General features: G+C 40.8%; 1 protein-coding gene across 1 annotated transcript in view; it reads left to right on the forward strand.

Moving 5' to 3' along the window:
* Nucleotides 1-8,817, forward strand: part of LOC124622068 (cobalamin trafficking protein CblD) — a 51,753-nt gene extending 42,936 nt beyond the window's left edge. Inside the window, exon 6 of the mRNA XM_047147641.1 lies at nt 8,657-8,817. Within this exon, the coding sequence (XP_047003597.1) occupies nt 8,657-8,724 (68 nt within the window). The 3' untranslated portion in view covers nt 8,725-8,817. The remainder of the gene's footprint in view (nt 1-8,656) is intronic.
* The last annotated feature ends 11,615 nt before the right edge of the window (nt 8,818-20,432 follow it).

The raw sequence follows: 20,432 nt of genomic DNA on the forward strand, positions 1-20,432 counted from the left end.
GAATTACTAATGGTACCAATGTAAGAAACAGATATGGACGAAATCTACTTAAATCTCTGCGTACTGTTCTACAGTGCTAAAGAGAAGTCAGCCTGTTAGGCAGCTGTACAATTTTTCCACGAAAGGTGACATCCCCCACCATGAGTACTGCATGCCCTACAGCTTACAGACTGACAATACCTCCGTGGCATTTCATGTCCAGTTTTCTCATGTGAGTAGACAGAATACCTTCACTGAGCTTGTGTGTGTACAGTGAAGGTATTTTCTGTTTATTACGTAGTTATTTTCTGTTTATTAAGTATTTATTTGCAATTGTTAAATGGGCTGTTATGTAAAAAAGCTCAGCAGCCAAAACTGTTAACTGTGTACCACACTGATGAGCCTTCCCCCAAGTGTAATATACTGTCATTATGTATCCGACAATGTCAATGTCATTGTCTCCACCATCAATGGCCGGAATACTTTTCACAGCTTAAGAGTCTCAGATGCTTCGCTTCAACCTCCCAGCATCTGAAGAGGCCCAGAGGCTTAACTTGGCTCCCTCCATAACAGAAGTAGGTCACTTAGGTGTTATGAAATTTCAGATATATCAGTTCAAGTCAAACAACGTGTTACAAGAGATTACTGCTCTAGATTTAAACATGATCAGTCCTATTGCGTGAGGCATATTGACACCCACCTGCAAGATATGCTGTGGATGTGTGGTAAGTGGCATCACTCAGTGCAACCCACTCTACAGGTGCCAGCAATACATCAGTGGAAGAGATTTATACAGTCTGTCAGTAACAGTATTACTTGTGAGAGTAGTGCAGTAACTTCCTAGTCATTCATTAATTCACCACCAGTGATTACAACTTGGTTACATGGCTTTACAGTATGCTGTCAACAACAGCCAGCAGCAAGATGCTGCTTTTACCACTCCAATTCCGTTCCCACCAGAACTTCAGAGATCACTGACAGCACACTTACAACTTAAGCACTTCTCAGTCATTGTTAATAGGAATGTATTTTACATAAAACTCTCTCATCAACTGCAAATATGTATTCACTTAATAATCAAACAATGGAAAATTCAGGATGGAATGGCAAGGTTCAATATTGGTCTTCCATACAGCCTAGCCACCCGTGGTGGTTGCATCTGCAGTGACGAGCACTCCCTCTCGGAATATACAGAGGGTGTAACTGAAGCCTTCACTAACTGTAATTATCCTCCCAACCTTGTACAAAAACAAATCTACCGTGCCTTATGTTTCCAGTCTCCCACCACCTTCCAAAGTCCCTTCGTAACTCAGACCATCCAGGACTGGAGCAACTGAATTATATTCTCCGCCAGGGTTTTGTATACCTCTCGTCGTGCCCTGAAATGAGAAATGTCCTGCCCACTATCCTTCCCACCCCTCCTATAGTGGTATTCCACTGTCCACCGAACCTACACAATATACTCGTCCATCCTTACACAACCTCTGCTCCCAATCCTGTACTTCATGATTCATACCCCTGTAATAGACCTGGATGCCAGACTTGTCCCATACATCCTCCTATCACCATCTACTCCAGTCCGGTCACTAACATCACCTATCCCATCAAAGGCAGGGCTACCTGTGAAACAAGTCATGTGATTTACAAGCTAAGCTGTTACCGCTGTGCTGCATTTTATGTAGGCATGACAACCAACAAGCTGTCTGTCCACATGAATGGCCAACGACAAACTGTGGCCAAAAAACAAGTGGACCACCCTGTAGCTGAACACGCTGCCAAACATGACGTCCCTCATTTCAGTGACTGCTTCACAGCCTGTGCCATACGGATCCTTCCAACCGACGCCAGCTTTCCTGAATTGCGCAGGTGGGAACTTTCCCTGCAATACATCCTACGTTTCCATAACCCTCTTGGCCTCAACCTTCGTTAGTCACTGTGCTCACCCGTCCAGCCCCCTTCTTGTTCCCATTCCAGCACTACACAGCAGTCATTTCACAGCCACACCCAGTCTTTTAATTTCTTTTTATTTCTCTCCTTTCCGCTTCTTCCCCCTCCCTCCCCCCTCCCCACCTTCTCTCCTGCCCTCTGTCTAAACTAAACTGCAGCACTTCATTGCATGCCACCCCCACCATACTATCCCTCCCCCTTACCACCCCAGCCTCCTGCTTACCCCCACCCAGTTGCCATTCCCATCACGAACTAGTGCTGCTGCTCGCAGCGTGGTTTCAGTTGCCTGAGACTGCAGACGTGTGCGTGTTGCATTTGTGTGAGTGTGTGAGTTCGTGTGTGTATGTATGTGTGTGTGTTTTTGACAAAGGCCTTAATTATTGAAAGCTATAATTATGTGAATCTTTTTGTTGTGCCTGCACCATATGGTGAGTAGCAACTTTCCTTCTCTAATATTATTGTATTATTCACTTAATAAACTAAAAATAACTCCATTATATAAACACGAGCTCAGTGAAGTTAATTTTTCTATGTGTATAAGAAAACTGGACAGAAAATGCTGGTGAGATGTAGTGTCTGTAAGCTGAAAAGCAAGCAGTGATCATGGTGGTGAAAGTTGCCTTCCCAAGAAGAAAGATGTGACTGTAATACAGGATGACTAAGAATCAGTTTCCTCAGCAGTATGTAGAACATTCTGCAGAGAATTATGTAGATTTTATTCCATGTGCTTTTATTGTATTTGTATTACTGGCAATTCATATCTATATTCAAGGTAGCGTTAAAAAACACATTTTGTGGAAAATAGTCCCCTCCCCCCTCCGCCCTCCCTCTGGAGTGTTTGTGATTCAAAAGTCGATAACTCAAGCTGTAGAAGTATTGGTATAACTTTATGTAATACCCTGTAGTTGCTTCTTGTGATGCAATGGGGTAGAGAGAAAGCGAAGAATCGCATACTCTTCATTTTGCAGATCTATGAAGGAGGGAAGGGCATGACCAAACTTTGGCAGCCTACCTTCCCTCATGCTTCTAACCTTCTTCCCTGACCTTCCAACTTGTTACACTCCCAGAGCACACATTGTGCCTTAATGCAGTTCTACTGCTCTTAGACGTGGGTGTTGTTGTTATCAGTCCAAAGACTGGTTTGATGCAGCTCTCCATGCTACTCTATCCTTTGTGAACCCAGTAACCTCCGAATAACAAATACTACCCACATCCTTCTGAATCTGCTTACTGTATTCATCTCTTGCTCTCCCTCTATGATTTTACCCCCCCCCCCCCCTCCCCCCCCCCCCCCCCCCCCCCACACACACACACACACACACTTCCCTGCAGTACTAAACTGGTGATCCCTTATGTCTCAGAATGTGTCCTATCAGCCAATCAATCCCTCCTTTTGCCGATGTTGTGCCACAAATTCCTTGTCTCCCCAATTCTATTCAATAACTCCTCATTTATATGATGTGACCATCTAATCTTCAACATTCTTCTGTAGCACCATGTTTTGAAAACTCCTGTTTATGTCTAAACTATTTATCATCCATAAAATTTTGTATTTGTGGGGATCCACAGCCTCCAGATGCTTAAGGGGCTCCGGAACGCCCTATACTTGCAATGTTAAAATAACGCTTATAAATTACATCTTTCCTCACAAAGTATTTGAGGTAGGAAGTTGAACTTTTTACAGATTATTTATTGGAATATGGGCTACAACTTAACACAGGGATTTTACAAAATTTTAGTTCAGTTATTAAAGATGATTTTTTTTCAATTGTAATGAAAATTCACAACATTTTTTTGCAATTTTTTATTTATATATTCAAAAATATACAGTTTTTTGGAAAAAGGCTGTGTTAAATTATGCAGAAGGTACTGTGTAACATTTACTGAAAGTTTGAAACAAATATGTTTGGAAGATCCTTAGAAAACATGTAATTAGTATGAGAAAATAAAAGTTTTGGGAATCGAGCGACAAAGATTGGATTAACTTTTTAGTGCATTCCAGGTCCATAGGATGGATTATCTTCATCCTCTGCAAACTCCTCCTCCAGCTTCCTCTTGTTCCTCCTCCTGTTTACTCTTGCTTGTATTTCTAGACTCTTTACAGCCCTGTCTGCAGCCCGAAGGCGTTCCTTGTCTAAAGCAAGCATCGCTCGTTGTTGTGTTCGTAGATTTTGCTACCATTTTCTTCAGTTGCAGTTACTGCAACACTGTTCCAAAAGGTGGTCATGTATGAACACTTATCACACTTCAGTTGTATTTCACTAGCAAGTCCTACGTGCTTTATTATGGAGAGTTCCAGACCAACTTCACTACAATGAATACATCTTACACAGTTTGAAAAAATTCCTTTGAGAACCGACATATCAAATATTTCATTCACATCCGATTCGCCCATAAAACATTCATAGTTTTCACTCATTGAACCAAGCTTCTTCTGTGAAGTATTTTCTTTCCCACTTTGACTGCTATGGGCAGGTGTACTTGAGAGGTTAGGTTCACTCACTTGGTTATCGTCTTTATTGTTTACAGTAATAACACATACCTTTGGCTTTCCAACATTTCTCCTTTTCTTAAAAGCCTTCAGAGGATTTCTAATAACTTTACTTTTACTCATTATTATACTTCAACAAAACAGAGACTCAAGAAACAGAATTAATTACGAATGTTTTCGAGATAACGACAGAGTAAATAAACATGAAACAATCGACAATCACACCAGCGATATATATTGAACCATCACAGGTTAGCCACAACACATACTTTATCTCACATCACTAAAATGTACCTGATGAACACGGACGTTAATAATAACACCATTTGACAGCAGTTTAACAGCGCCACAGTGGGTCACGCCCATGTAGAACACAGTTCAAAAAAAATTTAAAAATAGTTGTAGTCTTCGGAATTGAATAAATTATATATCTATTAAAAGGTGATAGTCTGCAGATTCAGAAAACGCAAAAAAGTAAAAATTGAACTTTTCATGATTTTTGAGCCTTTCCTGAGCCCCTTAATAAACGTAAACATGGTCCATAGTAGGGTGGTAATGTGATTTTTATTTAATCATGTGATTAGCTAATTTTGACTACTTGTCACTGTCAAGCACTTGTAAAACCAACATGGAAAAGCACTAGATTTTATGCATGCATGTAATGCTTTTCCATGCTGGTTTAACAAGTGCCTGACAAGTAGTCGAAAAAAGCTAATGGCACGATTAAGTAAAAATCGCATTACAGCCTATTACGGAACACGTTTATGTTTATTATGTTTATCATTGATGTTTCACTTCCGTAAATGGCTACACTCCAGGCAAATACTTTCAGAAAAGACTTCCTAACACTTAATCTATGTTTTATGTTAACAAATTTCTCTTTTTCAGAAATGCTTTACTTGCCATTGCCAGTCTACATTTTATATCATCTCTGCTTCGACCATCATTAGTTATTTTGCAACCCAGATAGCAAAACTCATCTACTGCTTTAAGTGTATTGTTTCCTGATCTGATTTCTTTAGCATCACCTGATTTAATTCGACTACATTCCATTATCTTTTTTGTGCTTTTGTTGATGTTCATCTTATATCCTCCTTTCAAGACATTCATTTTATATCCTCCTTTCAAGAAAATGTCCATTCCATTCAGGTGCTCTTCCAAGGCCTTTTCCATCTCTGATAGAATAATTTTGTCATTGGCAAAGCTCAAGGTTTTTATTCCTTTTCCCTGAACTTTAATTCCTCTTCCAAATTTTTCCTTGGTTTCCTTTTCTTCTTGTTCAATGTACAGATTCAACAACATTGGGGATATGCTACAACACTGTCTCACTCCCTTCTCAACCACTGCTTCTCTTCAATGCCCATCAATTCTTATAACTGCCATCTGGTTTCTGAACAAGTTGTAAACAGCCTTTCACTCTGTGTATTTTACCCCTGCTACCTTCAGAATTTGAAAGACGGTATTCCATACAACATTGTCAAAACCTTTCTCTAAGTCTACAAAAGCTATAAACATAGATTTGACTTCCTTAACCACCTTTTGAGATAATATGTAGGGTCAGTAATGCCTCATGTGTTCCTACATTTCTCCAAAATCCAAATTCATCTTCCCCAAGGTCAGCTTCTACCAGATTTTCCATTCTTCTTTAAATTATTTGTATTATTATTTTGCAACCATGACTTAGTATAATGACAGTTGGATAATGTTCACATGTGTCAACACCTGCTTTTTTTGGAATGGCAATTACGACATTCTTCTGGAAGTCTAAGGGTGTTCCGCCTATCTCATACATCTTGCCTACCGGTTGGAAAAGTTTTGTCATGGCTGAGTCTATCAAAGCTATCAGCAATTCTGGCAGAATACTGTCTACTCTTTGTTGTACACACGTTTAATATTTATTCTTAACTCATTTCATTTAACAAAAAACTACAATTTTGTACTGTTGAAACATTATTTTTAATAATCTGCAATTTTTCAATCAATTGTGATAACATATTAGTCCTAGAGGAAAAAAGAAATAGGACCTATTTCGTTGGAGATTTAATGTAGTTTTTGTACTGGTAAACACTTCCACTAGAAGCCGTGGTTTTTGAGGTATTCTGGAAAAACATAGAAAAGTTACATTTACATTTTAAAATAGATTCCTGCTACAGAGACTGCCTTTTTATTTGAAAATGGTATTACTGTTGCGAAGTCAGTCCAGAAATGGGGTGGAGAAAAATATTTTGACTCACAATAAGTTATGCGGTATTGTTTCTTGATTGGGCATAGTTGATTTACCATGAGTTATGCAAGCTGTGATGACCTTGGGCATTGTTAAGATACATTATATCCACTCACAGTCTTAGCCTGAAATAACTGGGCTACTACCTTATGTCCTCATTGATTGAGAGGTCTTGATATTTTCCTCATTGGAGTGTCCGATAGTGAACACACAATTTGCCATTGCATACTAACACCTTCGTTGCATCCTGCAATAGAATGATCTCCTGTTAACATCCACAATAATTTCAATCATTATTTGAATATTGCCTCTTTTTTCCATAATTTTCCTTTCAAATTCATTGTAAGGTTATTTTTTGATCATCCCCATGTTACATATTACACCTTTGTGGTGACGGAGGCAGTTTTTGAGAATGTAGCCTACTAGAGTCTAGATCATACAGTCAATCTCAGGCTGTTTAATATGATTGTTGTTAACTTTTGTTGTGTTAGTTTAGTGTATGTAATTTGGTCATATGATCTGGGCAGCTCTGATCTCATCTAGAAGGATACTCTGCAAATCATACTTATGTGTCTGGCAGAGGGTTCATCGAACCACCTTCAGAGTAATTCTCTTATTATGCCAATCTTGAACAGTGCAGAAAAAATGGATACCTATATCTTTTCTTGCAATCTCCGATTTCCCTTATTTTTATGATGATTTTTTCACACCATGCAGGTCGGCGTCAACAAAATATTTTCACATTCGGAGGAGAAAGTTGGCAATTAAAATTTTGTGAGAAGATTCTGCCGCAATGAAAAACGCACTTGTTTTAAAGATGTCCACCCCAAATCCTGTTCTTGTCAGTGACACTCTCTCCTCTTTGCATTTTCACAATGTACTTCATTAACCCTCTCTGGTAGGGATCCCAGACCGTGCAGCAGTACTCCAAAAGAGGACAGACAAGTGTAGTGTAAGCAGTCTCTTTACTAGATCTGTTACATTTTCGAAGTGTTCTGCCAACAAAACCTAGCCTTTGGTTTGCCTTCCCCACAACATATTCTACATGTTCGTTCCAATTGATATTGTTCATAACTGTAATTTCTAGGTATTTAGTTGAATTTATGGCATTTAGATTTGACTGATGTTTCGTGTGACTGAAGTTTAACAGATTCCTTTTAGCACTCGTGGATGACCTCACACATTTCATTATTTGAAAGTCAATTGCCAAGTTTTGCACCATACAGATATCTTTTCTAAATCGTTTCACAATTTGTTTTGATCTTCTGATGAGTTTACTAGATGATAAATGACAGCATCATCTGCAAACAACCTGAGATGGCTGCTCAGATTGTCTCTTAAATTGTTTACATAGAAAAGGAGCAGCAGAAGGCCTTTAACACTACCTTGGGGAATGCCAGAAATCACTTCTGTTTTACTCTATGACTTTCCGCCAATTACTACAAACTGTGATTTATCTGACAGGAAATTATGGATCCATTTGCATAACTGAGACGATATTCCATAAGCATGCAATTTCATTACAAGCCGCTTATGCAGTACAGTATCAAAAGCCTTCCAGGATTCTAGAAATACTAAATCAATGTGAAATTCCTTGTAAATAGCACTCGGCACTTCATGTGAGTAAAGAGCTAGTTGTGTTTCACAAGACCAATGTTTTCTAAATCTGTGTTAATTGTGTGTCAATAAACCATTCTCTTTGAGGTAATTCATAATGTTTGTACACAATATATGTTCCAAAACCCTGATGCATATTGATGTTAATGAGATGGGCCTGCAATTTAGTGAATTACATGGTTTGTGAGATCCATCACATGACAAAATAAGCCTTTGGTTCGTATCTGTCTTCACGTATGCGATACTTCCATGGAGATCCTGAAACAGACCTGTGGTTGAATTGAAGTGTGACACTTAGATTGTTGCACACATTCTTTTGACTCCTGAAATTGCAGCTAAATTATTTTAATAATATTTCTGTCATGTAACCACTCTTAAAAGTAATTTTTTTGTTCTAGGAAACCTATTCACCACTGCCCCTTCGAGTGCGGATCTGCTGACAGAGATTTTAAACCAGTTTTCATAGATAATAAATTACCTACATAAATTTGTTGTCCGAGTCTGTGATGTATCTTTAGGTTTGTTGTTAAATAAACTAGAATTTGGACATTAAAAAAAATCAGTATGTTTTTTATCATAATCAGTTAAATTTTGACTCTACAAATACAGAGAAATTTCAGTGCTTCACGGTATATATATTTCAAAGTGAGAACTGGCATTTTAGAAGAGAAGTGCTTTTACGGGCAGTAAGTGTAAGTTCATTTGATATTTTACGCACTAGAACTGTTACTCTGGATGTGCCTAGCAGTTTTTGTAAACACTTCATATGATTTTTATGACTCATGCCATTGACAGTGACATACTGGGCCTGCAAGTATAGAAAATTTCAACTAAGATACATATTTTTGCAATAAGAATGCATTTTGTTAATTGTTTGAAGAATACGATTATCCAGAATTTGATGAATGAATAACTCACCTAAAAATATTGCAAGTCCCTTTTGTAAAATATTTTCTCCACTTTCACATTGGAGCACCATTACCTCAAGGTGACTTCCCTTTTTCCATACCTTAAATGATGAAGTACACTACATATAGCAATTTTTGCAATATTATTATTTTTATTATTACCTGTCTGCGTCTGTGATTCACCTCCTGAACTATTATACAAACATTTAAAGAAATCTTGGAATGCTTGTACAGTGTTGTCTCAGTTGTCAGTTACTTTGCCCCCTAGTACCTCAAGCGACATACTGTTACACGTGACATCAGGCTTTTATTGATTTGATCAGTCATAAGCCTGTGCCCACTGTTACACATTTGTACAAGCCATGCACTACTGTGGAAATTTTATCTTTGGCTATGTTTGGAGCTTCTTAGGGGCATCAGTCCAGATGTTAGCTAGCATCATGTCACACAAAGTTTGTGAGATCCATTGTTTATGAGGATAATGTTTTTAATCAGCACATATTAAATATTTTCTCTCAAAAGTATGAACCAAGGGACAATGTTTCTTGGTTCTGTACATGAGGCATGGAATGAAATGGTGTTACATGTGTGCAAGACTGCGCATTTACTGTTATGTTCATGAATATGTGCCTCTATGACATTGAGGTATTTTATTTAAATTTCAGAAGATGAAATGTAGGAATAAGAACTTCAACAGCCAAGATCACTGATTGCAATTTTATTTTTAATGACTAGTTTTGGCAAATCTAAGTTGCAACATCAGATCTTACGCAAAATATCCAACGATGGCAACTTGGATTTGCTGGAATGAGTCATCAAAAATAAAACTGCAATTAGCGATCTTGGCTGTAGAAGTTTTTACTTCCATATTTCACGTAACTGTAGATCACTGCCACACTTGAATGATGTCAAGAATGTATAATTTCAATAAAGGTTTGTTGGCATTATTGGGGTTTTAAATAATCCCAGTGAAAGTGATTTCTTTGTACTGGATAAAGCTAATGTTGGTGGTGATGAAGTAAGTCTGGTAAATTTTAGCAATTTTTGCAAAGGTAGCACACTCCTGAGATGGTGAAAGAGCCAGCTGTTTTTTGTTCAGTATGTCTTGAGGATGGCCTAAAAGACACAAAGTTGTGATGAATTGTGGTGACTTTTCAGTTGTTCAGCTCCCAAGAGATGAACCTGAAGAAACACTCACCTCTTTGGAGCGTGTCAGATCTCCTACAAGACATAAAATGCTAGCACTCAGTATTTGACAAACGTGTATTTATAGTGCTCGGAAATAGGGTACATTTACGCTGTCGGATCAGAAGTATCAAGACAATTGTTAGCGAACATTGATACGGGATGTGTCCACCCTTCACATGTATGATGGCTTGAACTCCGGTGGGGACACTTTCAGTGAGATGCCAGGAGGAATGGCATCCCTTCATTCCTCAAGGGCTAGAACCAGATATGGGAGTTGTGTTGGATGCTGGGGTCTGGAGCAAAGTTGGCTTTCTAATTCATCCAAAAGGTGTTTCCTTGAGTTCTGGTTGGGACTCCGGGCAGGCCAGGAATGTTATTGTCCACAAACCATTGCCTCATAGATGCTGCTTTATGACAGGGTGCATTGTCAGCTGAGACGTCATCATCTTTGAACAGTTACTCTACTGTGCGCCTTACACAATACTGTACATTATGTTTGTATTCTTCTGCATTTAGCATTTTCTTAAGCAAAATAGAATAACAAAATCCCAACTACAAAAAACACCCCCAGACTGTTAACACCACATCCTCCATACTTCACTGTAGGCAATACACATGATGGCCGGTAAAGTCCTCCAGGCATTAACCAACCCCCCCCCCCCCACCTCCCCCGTCCCAGGGGGCTCATCATTTCTTGGCAAGTACATGCCTGGCTACCATGGGCCCCCAGCCTTTGCAGCACTACTTCCCTTTCCATGGTGCACATCTATCTCCTGCTCTGTTGGGGACCAAGTTACATACCTTCTTCGGGAAACCAAAGTTCTTGGTAAACTCTGTATGAATTCATCCTGTCCACCTTTCTTTCCCTGTCCTTCCTTTTCTTACCCTTCCTCCACTTTGACATTTGAGGCCTTTCCTTTTCCTTTTCTTCTTCTTCCTCCCTATGCATTCCTAAAGGCCGGCCCATGCATTTGGCACATAATTTGCAGCCCGGATTGACAAGTAGAGGTTGTACATCCCCCCTGGTAAATGCCAGCCTCAGGGAGGGGTGATTGCCTGAGCTGTTACCTTCCTCTATGCCAACTGGTCCCTCTGTTTGGAGTCCGGGAGGTGTGACCTGAGGTGTGGACAATCACCTAAGGCAGAGAGCCCGCCTGAGGGGGTCCCCGGCAGGAGCGAGTGCGCTATCGGCAACGCTGGCAATCGTGGGTGACTTCTCCGTGATGAGTTAATCTTCTCAAAAACATAAATGGGTTGAGATGAAAGAATTGGCGCCTCTCCTAGCTGCACCCTGATACCTTGTGGTATCACACATGGAAGATGGTTACAATTTCATGACAGTGAATCCATTTGCTATTCAGAAGGGTGTAGATGCCATTGCTGGTCCTGTGAACTCTGCTCTCGGTTGTATAGTGTGACCTGCTTTTGGAGACCGATAGTGCTCTTCAAGCACAGAAACTGATTAATTTAACACTTCTCCACAGCTGTCCTGTTAAAGTAGAGTCCCACCACACTCTGAATTCCTCCCACGGTGTCATGTACACTTGGCTACTTGATGGCCCGATAGAGGCTGAAATAACAGCTTGTCTCACTGACCAGGGAGTGACTGCAGTTCACTACGTCATGAAAAGAGTAGATAAAAAATTAATGCCAACCTACACTCTGTTCCTCACATTTGAATGTGTGGTACTTCCATCAAAAATTAAGGGTGGCTACGAAGCTGTTATTGTGAGCCCATATACCCTAAATCCCAAGCATTGCTATAAATGTCAGTGCTACATCCACACCCGTGAATCTCGTGAAAATGGAGCCATATGCGTAACCTGTGGCAGGGATGCTCATGAGGGTGTGTCTCCACCTCTTTCCCGTCACTGTATCAGGTGTCAGAGTGATCATGCTGCTTCCTCCCAGACTGTCCTTGCTGCCTCAATGGCATATCCATTCAGGAGATATGGATGAAGGAAAAGGTTCCTACTCATATTGCTCAGAAAACGTTGCTAGCCGCAAACCTTGTACGCCACCCTCTGGCAGTTATAGTACTGTTCTCCCTACACTCTAATTTACGAAGGACATGGCTATGCAGATGTCCAGTTTAGTGCCACAGTTGTGAAATTGCCCAGCTCCTAGATTTACCCTCATCTCCACATGCTAGGGGTACACACCATACCAACAAACTTTCGGATGCCTTGCACACAGAAGTACAGAAGTTCAAAAAGGAGTTCTCCCACGATGACTTTTTGGCACACATCTTGCCAGCCAACCTCTGGGTCTGCACCTGACAAATGCCAAGGTTCTAAGCAATCAAAGAAAGTCAAACGATCTTCCCCTTTTCCACCTCATACCACCAACAACCAGTCCACTGGCCAACTGAAAGCGAATACTGACACCTCTGTTGAACTAATGGAACAGGATTCTCCAGCCTCTGAACCTGGTCATCGTCCATGTTCAAACTCTGGTACTTGGCAGCCACCACAGTGACTGCCCCCTTATTTGACCCATCTCCTGTCTATTGTCGGGTATGGTTATCTCCAATGGAACATTTGTGGCATCAGATCCAATATTGTTGACTTACAGCTCCTCTTGCAATCATACTTTCCAGTTGTTTTCAGCCTCTAGGAGACAAAATTACGCCCTCATGATCACTTTCATGTTCCACACTTCAATTCAGTCTGTTTTTACCTTTCTGCTGAGGCAGGGATGCTGGTTCATGGGGGAGTCATGTTGCTCATTCTAGATGACGTCTATAGTCACACCATTTCCTTGCACACCCAGCTTCAAGCTATGGCTGTTTGACTTGGCCTTCGCGGTTTCTCCTTCTCTCTTTGCAACATCTACTCACCCTCATCTTTTGGTGTCACCAGGGCAGACATTTAGCAACTTATTGCTTAACTTCCTCGTCCCTTTTTGCTGCTCAGTGACTTCAGTGCCCACCATCCCCTTAGGGGCTGTTCACACCCCTGTTTGAGAGGCTCTCTCGTAGTAGATGTCTTCAGCCAGATCGATCTAATCTGTTTGAACATGGGTACACACCATAAGGTTCCCTGCACTCCTTTTCCCACTTGGCTTTTTGATGTTCACTGCTCAGCTTGCTCATTGTCTCAAGTGGTCCGTTCTGTCAGACACACAGTTTGGTGACCATTTCCCCTGTGTTATTCATTTGCTAATGTCTATCCCATCTGGGCATCCAACCAACTGGCAGCCTTCCAAAGCTGAACAGTGGCTCTACTCCTCACTGCCCATTTTGAATAAACACCATTTCCCTTGCATTTATGACCAAGTAGAGAACCTAACAAACACTTTCCTTACTGCCACAGAATGTTCCATACCCTGTACCTCTTCCTTGCTGCGACATGCTTCCATTCTCTGATGGACTGAAGCGTGCTGCAATGCAGTCTGTGGTTGGAGATGTGCTCTCTGTGTTTTTAAACTCCATCCCATGATGGCAATCTGTATCCATCATAAACAGCTACGTGCACAGTGTCGCTACATTTTCAGGGATAGCAAAAAGCTAGTTGGCTTTCTCATCAAAGCTCTTTTAACAGTTGTATTCTCTCCTATTTGTAGTGAACAATGTCATTGTAGACCCCCTTGGTATCTCGAACACCTTGGACTGCTATTTTACAGACATTTTGAGTTCTACCCAGTACTGTCCTGCCTTCCTCCCTCTAAAATGGGTGGCAGAGGCAAAGATGATATCTTTCTCCTTCCAAAATTGTAAATGTTACAGTATTGCTTTTAATATGAGGGAGGTTAAACATGCAGTCTTTGCCCCAGTCCATACACTCCAGGACCATACGGTGTTCACATTCTGATGTTGCAACACCCATCTCTTGAGGGCCTATGCTATCTCCTCCTTACATATAACCATGTTTGGACAGATGGCACATTTCCCAGTTGCTGGCATGAGGCTATCACCATACCCATACCTAAGCCTGGTAAGGACAAACACTTTTCTTCCAGCTACCACCCAATTTCCCTCACCAGTAATGTCTGCGAGGTGATGGAACACATGAGCAATGGTCAGCTGGTGTGGTGCCTTGAGTCTCGGAATACCCTCACTAATGCCCATTGTAAGTTCTGTAGGCACCGCTCTGCAGTTGATCTTCTTGTCAACGCATAATATGAACATTTTTTTTTGCAGAATTGCCAAACTGTGGTTGTGTTTTGTGATTTGGAGAAGGCTTATGACACCTGCTGGGGTATGGGTATCCTCCATATTAAATACTAAAGGGGCTTCTGGGGCTGCCAGCCTGTTTTTATTTGGGAGTTTTTAAATGACCCTTTTTTTAAGGTACATGTGGGCTCGGCTCTATTGGACACTTTTATTCAAGAGAATGGGATGCCTCGGGGTCCTGTGCTCAGTGTTTTCTTATTTACCTTAGCCACTAACCATATTAGTGACTGTCTGTCACCAGGTATCTCGGGCTCTTTTTCCATTGATGACTTTGCGATCTATTGCAGTTCTCAATGAACATTTCAGCTTGAGCGGCATTTTCAGCAATGTCTTGATCATCTACTCGTGGGTTATCAACAATGGCTTCCACTTTTCTGCCGAGAAGGCTGTCTGTATAAACCTCTGGCGGCATCAGGAGTTTCTTCCCCCGTTCCTATGTCTCAGCCCATTCCTTCTTCTATTCATTGACACAACAAAATTCTTGGGACTCATGTTTGATAGAGAACTATGTTGGTCTTCCCACATCTCTTACCTGGCAGCTCGTTGTACTCGCTCCCTCAGTGTTTTATGCTTCTTAAGCGGTAACTTGTGGAGAGTGAATCGGACCATCCTCCTCTGTTTATACCATTGCTTTGTCTGTTCGAAACTGGATTATGGGTGTATTATATATTAATCCGCATGTCCGTTTGTCTTACGTGTTCTTCAAACCATCAAAAACTGTGCGATACATTTAGCCACTGGTGCCTTCTATACTAGTCCCATTGAGAGTCTTTAAGCTGAGGCTACCGACTTACCATTCTCCTACCGATGAGAAGTTCTCCTCAGTCATTATGTGAGCTGCCTGTCTTCTACGCCTGGTAACCTATCTTATGCTCCCTTTTTTGACAATTTCCTTGACCTCCAGTGTGAACTGCCCCCATCCTCTCTGTTGCCTCCCAGAGTCTGCTTTCATTTGCTGCTTCGGACTCCATTCGCTTCCTAAGGACACTGATCCTGGCCTGTGTATCGCAGTGAGTTTCTTGCTCTTTGCACGTGGCTTGGAGACATTGTCTTTGTCTATACAGAGGGTTACAAGACTGACCATGGTGTCAGGTGTGCCTTTGTACTTTGCTGGATCCTTTTCAATATTGGCTTCTTGACTAGTGCTCGATTTGTACTGCAGAGCTTGACATCTTTTATTAGGCCATCCAGTACATCCAGCAACACGGGCTTTCAAATTGTGTCATCTGCTCATATTCTGTCAGAGCTCTTCAGAGCCTTCACGCACTGTGCTCAGTCCACCCTTTAGTACAATGGATCCAAGAATGCCTCCACTCACTCACTGTGGGAGTAGCCAACGTGGTATTCCTGTGGGTTCCTGGTGACGTCGGCATGCGTGGTAACAAGGCTGCTGATGCTGCTGCAAAGGCTGCAGCTCTCCTCGCTCTGCCTGCTAGTCATTCTGTTCCCTGACATGATCTTTGTGTCGCTGTCTGTCAGCACGTAGTATCTCTTGGGAGTGCACAATGATCTTGTCTCGAGTGGAACAAACTCTGGGAATTAAACCTTTCCCAAACCTTTCCCAATAGCATGGTCGACTTCCTCTCCACCCTCTTATACAACACTGTTGTTTTAGTCACCGTCATTTATTAAGTGGTGATCCTGCCCCACTCTATGCCTACTGCTCTCAACCTTTGATGGTGCGCCACTCTCTGATCTGGTGCCAACTTTCAGATGTTTTAGTGGATGACACATGTTCTGTCAATTGTATCCTTCTTCTTTTTATTTGCTGCAGCGCCATGGCGAACTAAATATGAACCCCCCCCCCATGGGGATGTCTGCCATCTCAATGATGATTCGAGAAATTTTCCCTAGGGACATCCTTGTCCCTGGATGCTCCTTATTTGAGGTTGCTTGGTTGGGTTTTTGCCTCAAGTTTTTATTTAGTGCTTGTTTTTTTCATACATTATGATACGGGTGCCTATGACTTTAGCAGTTTTGTGCCGTAAAGCATCAACCGACCAACCAAACCCAAACCCTTCCTTTGGATTGCAACAGGCTATAGCACAATTCAGCACTCCAATTCACTCATTTCCAGGCATCCATTCTCCAGTGGCGTTGCTCTTCATATCACCTCAAGCATTACAGAGCACTGACAACAGGCGTGTGGCTGCTTGACCATTGTATCCCATTCTTTTGAACTACCTATGCAGGCATTGTGCTATATGAACTGCTAGTGTGACTAAAGAGGGGTACCTTCCATTGATCGCGTGTGAATTTTTAAAACAACCCTCTACAATACTTGACTGTCCAGTACACAAGGTCTGCCTGGTCTTGGTTTAGCTGAAGTTGTTCCCACTTCATAGTCACATCACAACAGTCAACTTGGGGAGATGACATCCAAAGGCGAGTCCATGTTTGAAGTCACTGAGCTCTCCTGATGGAGCCATTCTTCTGTTACTGCTTGTGTACTGACAACATAATATTCCTGACCTCCTTTTATACTGATGAGTCCGCCTCTCACGACCTTGGGTTGTCAATTCTGCTGTTTGTCAGGATAGATGTCAGGAGCAGAAAATTGTGGATGTTGCAATAATTAAAAGTAATTAAGCTGGAATGGACCCTATTTATTCATGTAAAGATGGTACAAGTGTGCCTACGTGGGGCTGAGCAGCCCAAAGAGGGGTCACCGTCTGTTCGTCAGGAGGTTTGAGGAGAGAGGCATAGTCCAGAGGAGCGACCACTCGGGGCCGAGGTCTGAAGCTGAGAGAGCACGGAGCTGTTTCCGAGCCGCCCTCGCCGCTCCGGGGTGCATTCCCACGTGATCACACGACTAGTCTTTGATTGGAGGATTGATTCCGCCAATGCCCCTTGCTAGTAGCGTACCTTCGTCAGCGCAACCGACCCGTGGGACTAGAGCCTGATCGAGGAGCATGTGGCAGGAATGTGCCGACCACGGTCTTCCGGCCAGCACATTCCACCACAGTACGCCCAAGCCGGCTACGGCCGTACATTATGAATGGAAAAAATTATTTAATAAAATTTTATTGGCAATGATTCTTCTTGGGGGTTCTCCTCCCTGCACATCCTTTCCCCTTCCAAAGAAGGCTCTCTGGATGAAAATGAATGAGCTTATTCTAATTGATTATTACATTAAAAAAAATATATGATCATTATGAAGGGTCACAGAAATTAACATCCATAACATAGTGATATCAATATGTGCAAAAGTTACAAAGTGGCCTGAAGGAAGGCTCTTGAATAACAAACCTGTGAAGTTGGGGCGACGGCAGTAGGGGCGGCGCCACGGTGTGAGTGTGTGTGTCGGCGGTATCAGTGGTGGTGGGTACCCAGGTGATGATGATGAGGGGCACCGGAGCACAGCACTCTGAAACACTCCACCCTTGTGGGGGGGGGGGGGGGGGCGGGGAAGGAAAGGAATGCTCCCAGGCCTGACAGTCACAAGGGGGCTTTTGCCCCGTAATATTACTTTGAGTTCTTAAATCTAGGATTACAATGGTAATTACCCAAGTGGGTGAATGAGAACATTACAAAATGACAATAATTTAAAGAGAAAACAAAATGACTTACATGAGTGTTAAGACTCAACAATTAAATTGGGATTCCCTAGACTTTACATAGTCTATGGATAGTCAGATAGTGCATTAACATTACCATAGGTGAGTGTGAGCAGCTTTTAGATATGTATTTGTGAATCTGCTTAAGTCAAGTGCCTAATGTATGATGGTATGGGCAAATGAATGTGGCGTATAATAGAGTTTCTAATATAGTGACTTGAAATCACTTTCAGAAAGTAGTACCTCTGTTGCATTTCTGTGACAATCGTACTGTTACTAAACTAACAAAGAAAGAAGATAAGATGTGGAAATTTTGACTTTCTCTTACTGTGGTCACATAAGCTTGCCTGAGCCGGATCACCATGTTGACAGAAGAACGATTCCTTTGAAAGGATGCAGTATTCTTTGCCACTGTGTTCAAAACAAACAGACCAGATGAGGCTTTAAAATATGGGCAAGAGCTCGATCCTCGTGATATTTGTTGTCTACTGAGGTGCAGCTTTTAAGGCAACAAAGAAAGTACCAGGAAAGGTCTTGGTTACAATATTGTAATGTAACTAACTGAACCATCGGAATGAAATCACTTTTTTTAGGGTGTATAGAGACAATTTCTTTACATCATACCATGTTGCCCGGATCCTATTGAAGAGGGGCATTTATTATTCAGGCACAATAAGATCTGGAAGATCCTTACTGACAAAAAGGAGACGAAAGCACAGAACTGTGCTACTAGAGCTTCACAAGTTGATACAACTGGCAAATTCATCACTTTAAAATAGTATCTGACAAATATATTACATTTTTTCTTTGCTGACAGGAATAGAGCCAAAGGACATGGCAAAAACATGGGATAGAAGTAAGAGAGAGCATAATCTTGTACCCAGACCATCCATTGTTCAAATTTATGATCGTAATATGGGAGGAGTAGTCAGTCATGATGTACTGACATCACTATACAAATATATGTACAGTAAAATCAAACAAATAGTAGTTGTTTACTTTCTGGCACATAGTAAAGATATCTGATGACAGTAGCTAGCTGAAATGTAGAGAAGATTGCAAGGCCCTGACTAAAAAGCATGTTTTTCTTAGAAAGTTTTGGGTTAATCTTGTGATGAATTGATTGAAGAGGGCACGACCAGAAAATTCATGAAACCTGCTAGTACAGTAAAACTAGTTTTATACTGCCAGTAGGATAAAACTGACCACTTTTCTCAGTGGAATGAAACAAGGTGCAAAATTTACAAGACTCTGAATACTTTCATTCAGGATAAAAAATGCAAATTTTTTTCTTTGCTTCAACAAAGACAGACACTGCTGAGAAAAATCCAACTACAAAAAAAACATTTCTAAAAAATTTGTTGTATTTTTTAACAGTAAGCTCATTGACAAGGCTGAAATTTGATCGTACATTTGCGTTCCCCATGTTGATAACTGTTACTCGGAATCTGAATGTTACATGTCACACCGCTGCAAGAAAAGCGACACGAGTCGAAAAACAGTAATTTTAATTTATGTCAGTGAAAAAATGTGTGAAATGCCCCAATGTGCATGAAAAATGTAACGGAATTTACTGCCAACTATACTTAATTGAAATTTAAAGGAAACTTATACTATTTCATTATAAGTTCTATAGAATTCATTCTTTAAGTCCAGTTTTTTCAAGTATTGTGTTTCTTAGTTGCATCCATTCTTTCCAGTGTATGATATGTGTAACACATTAAATGAAAAAAGCTAAAAAATGTTTATTTGTCCTCCACTCAGTAGGCCACTGTAACTAATTTATACTCTGCTAATAACTGTGTACGATAAATATTAATTATTATGGTTCCTAATAATGTGTGGTGTCTACCCAGCATAAATTTGTTTTGTTTTCTTCAAATGTTTGTTATTTGCTGTAGTTTTTATTACCAAATTTCCATGGTATATTCTCCCGTCCTCCTGCAGATATTTACGGATAGTTTTATGTAATCTAGTATATTCTATCATAATCATTTGCCTGGAACTCTCACCTTCTCTTGAACAAGTGCCCATTTATATTTGAGATTTTCTTTTCTTTGATTTCTTCATTTCTACAATATATTTTTCTGTTTGCGTAAATACCTTTGTTTAATAATTTCACTTTTAGTTTGATTTGCTGTTGCCAAAACTTGACAGAGGTTAAATTTTGCTCACAGAGGAAAGTTTTTAACTTACTTTACCATTATTCAGTAGTTTGCACTCATGATAAGAATAATACATTTTGAGATTGTCAACTTAAAAAACGATGGTTTACAAGAGGGCATTTTGAGAATGAGTGTTGTTTAAAGAGTCATATTAGAGGTATATTTAAGAATTTATTCTGGTA

This window comes from Schistocerca americana, chromosome 7 (genome assembly GCF_021461395.2).
Source record: "Schistocerca americana isolate TAMUIC-IGC-003095 chromosome 7, iqSchAmer2.1, whole genome shotgun sequence".
Taxonomy (NCBI): domain Eukaryota; kingdom Metazoa; phylum Arthropoda; class Insecta; order Orthoptera; family Acrididae; genus Schistocerca; species Schistocerca americana.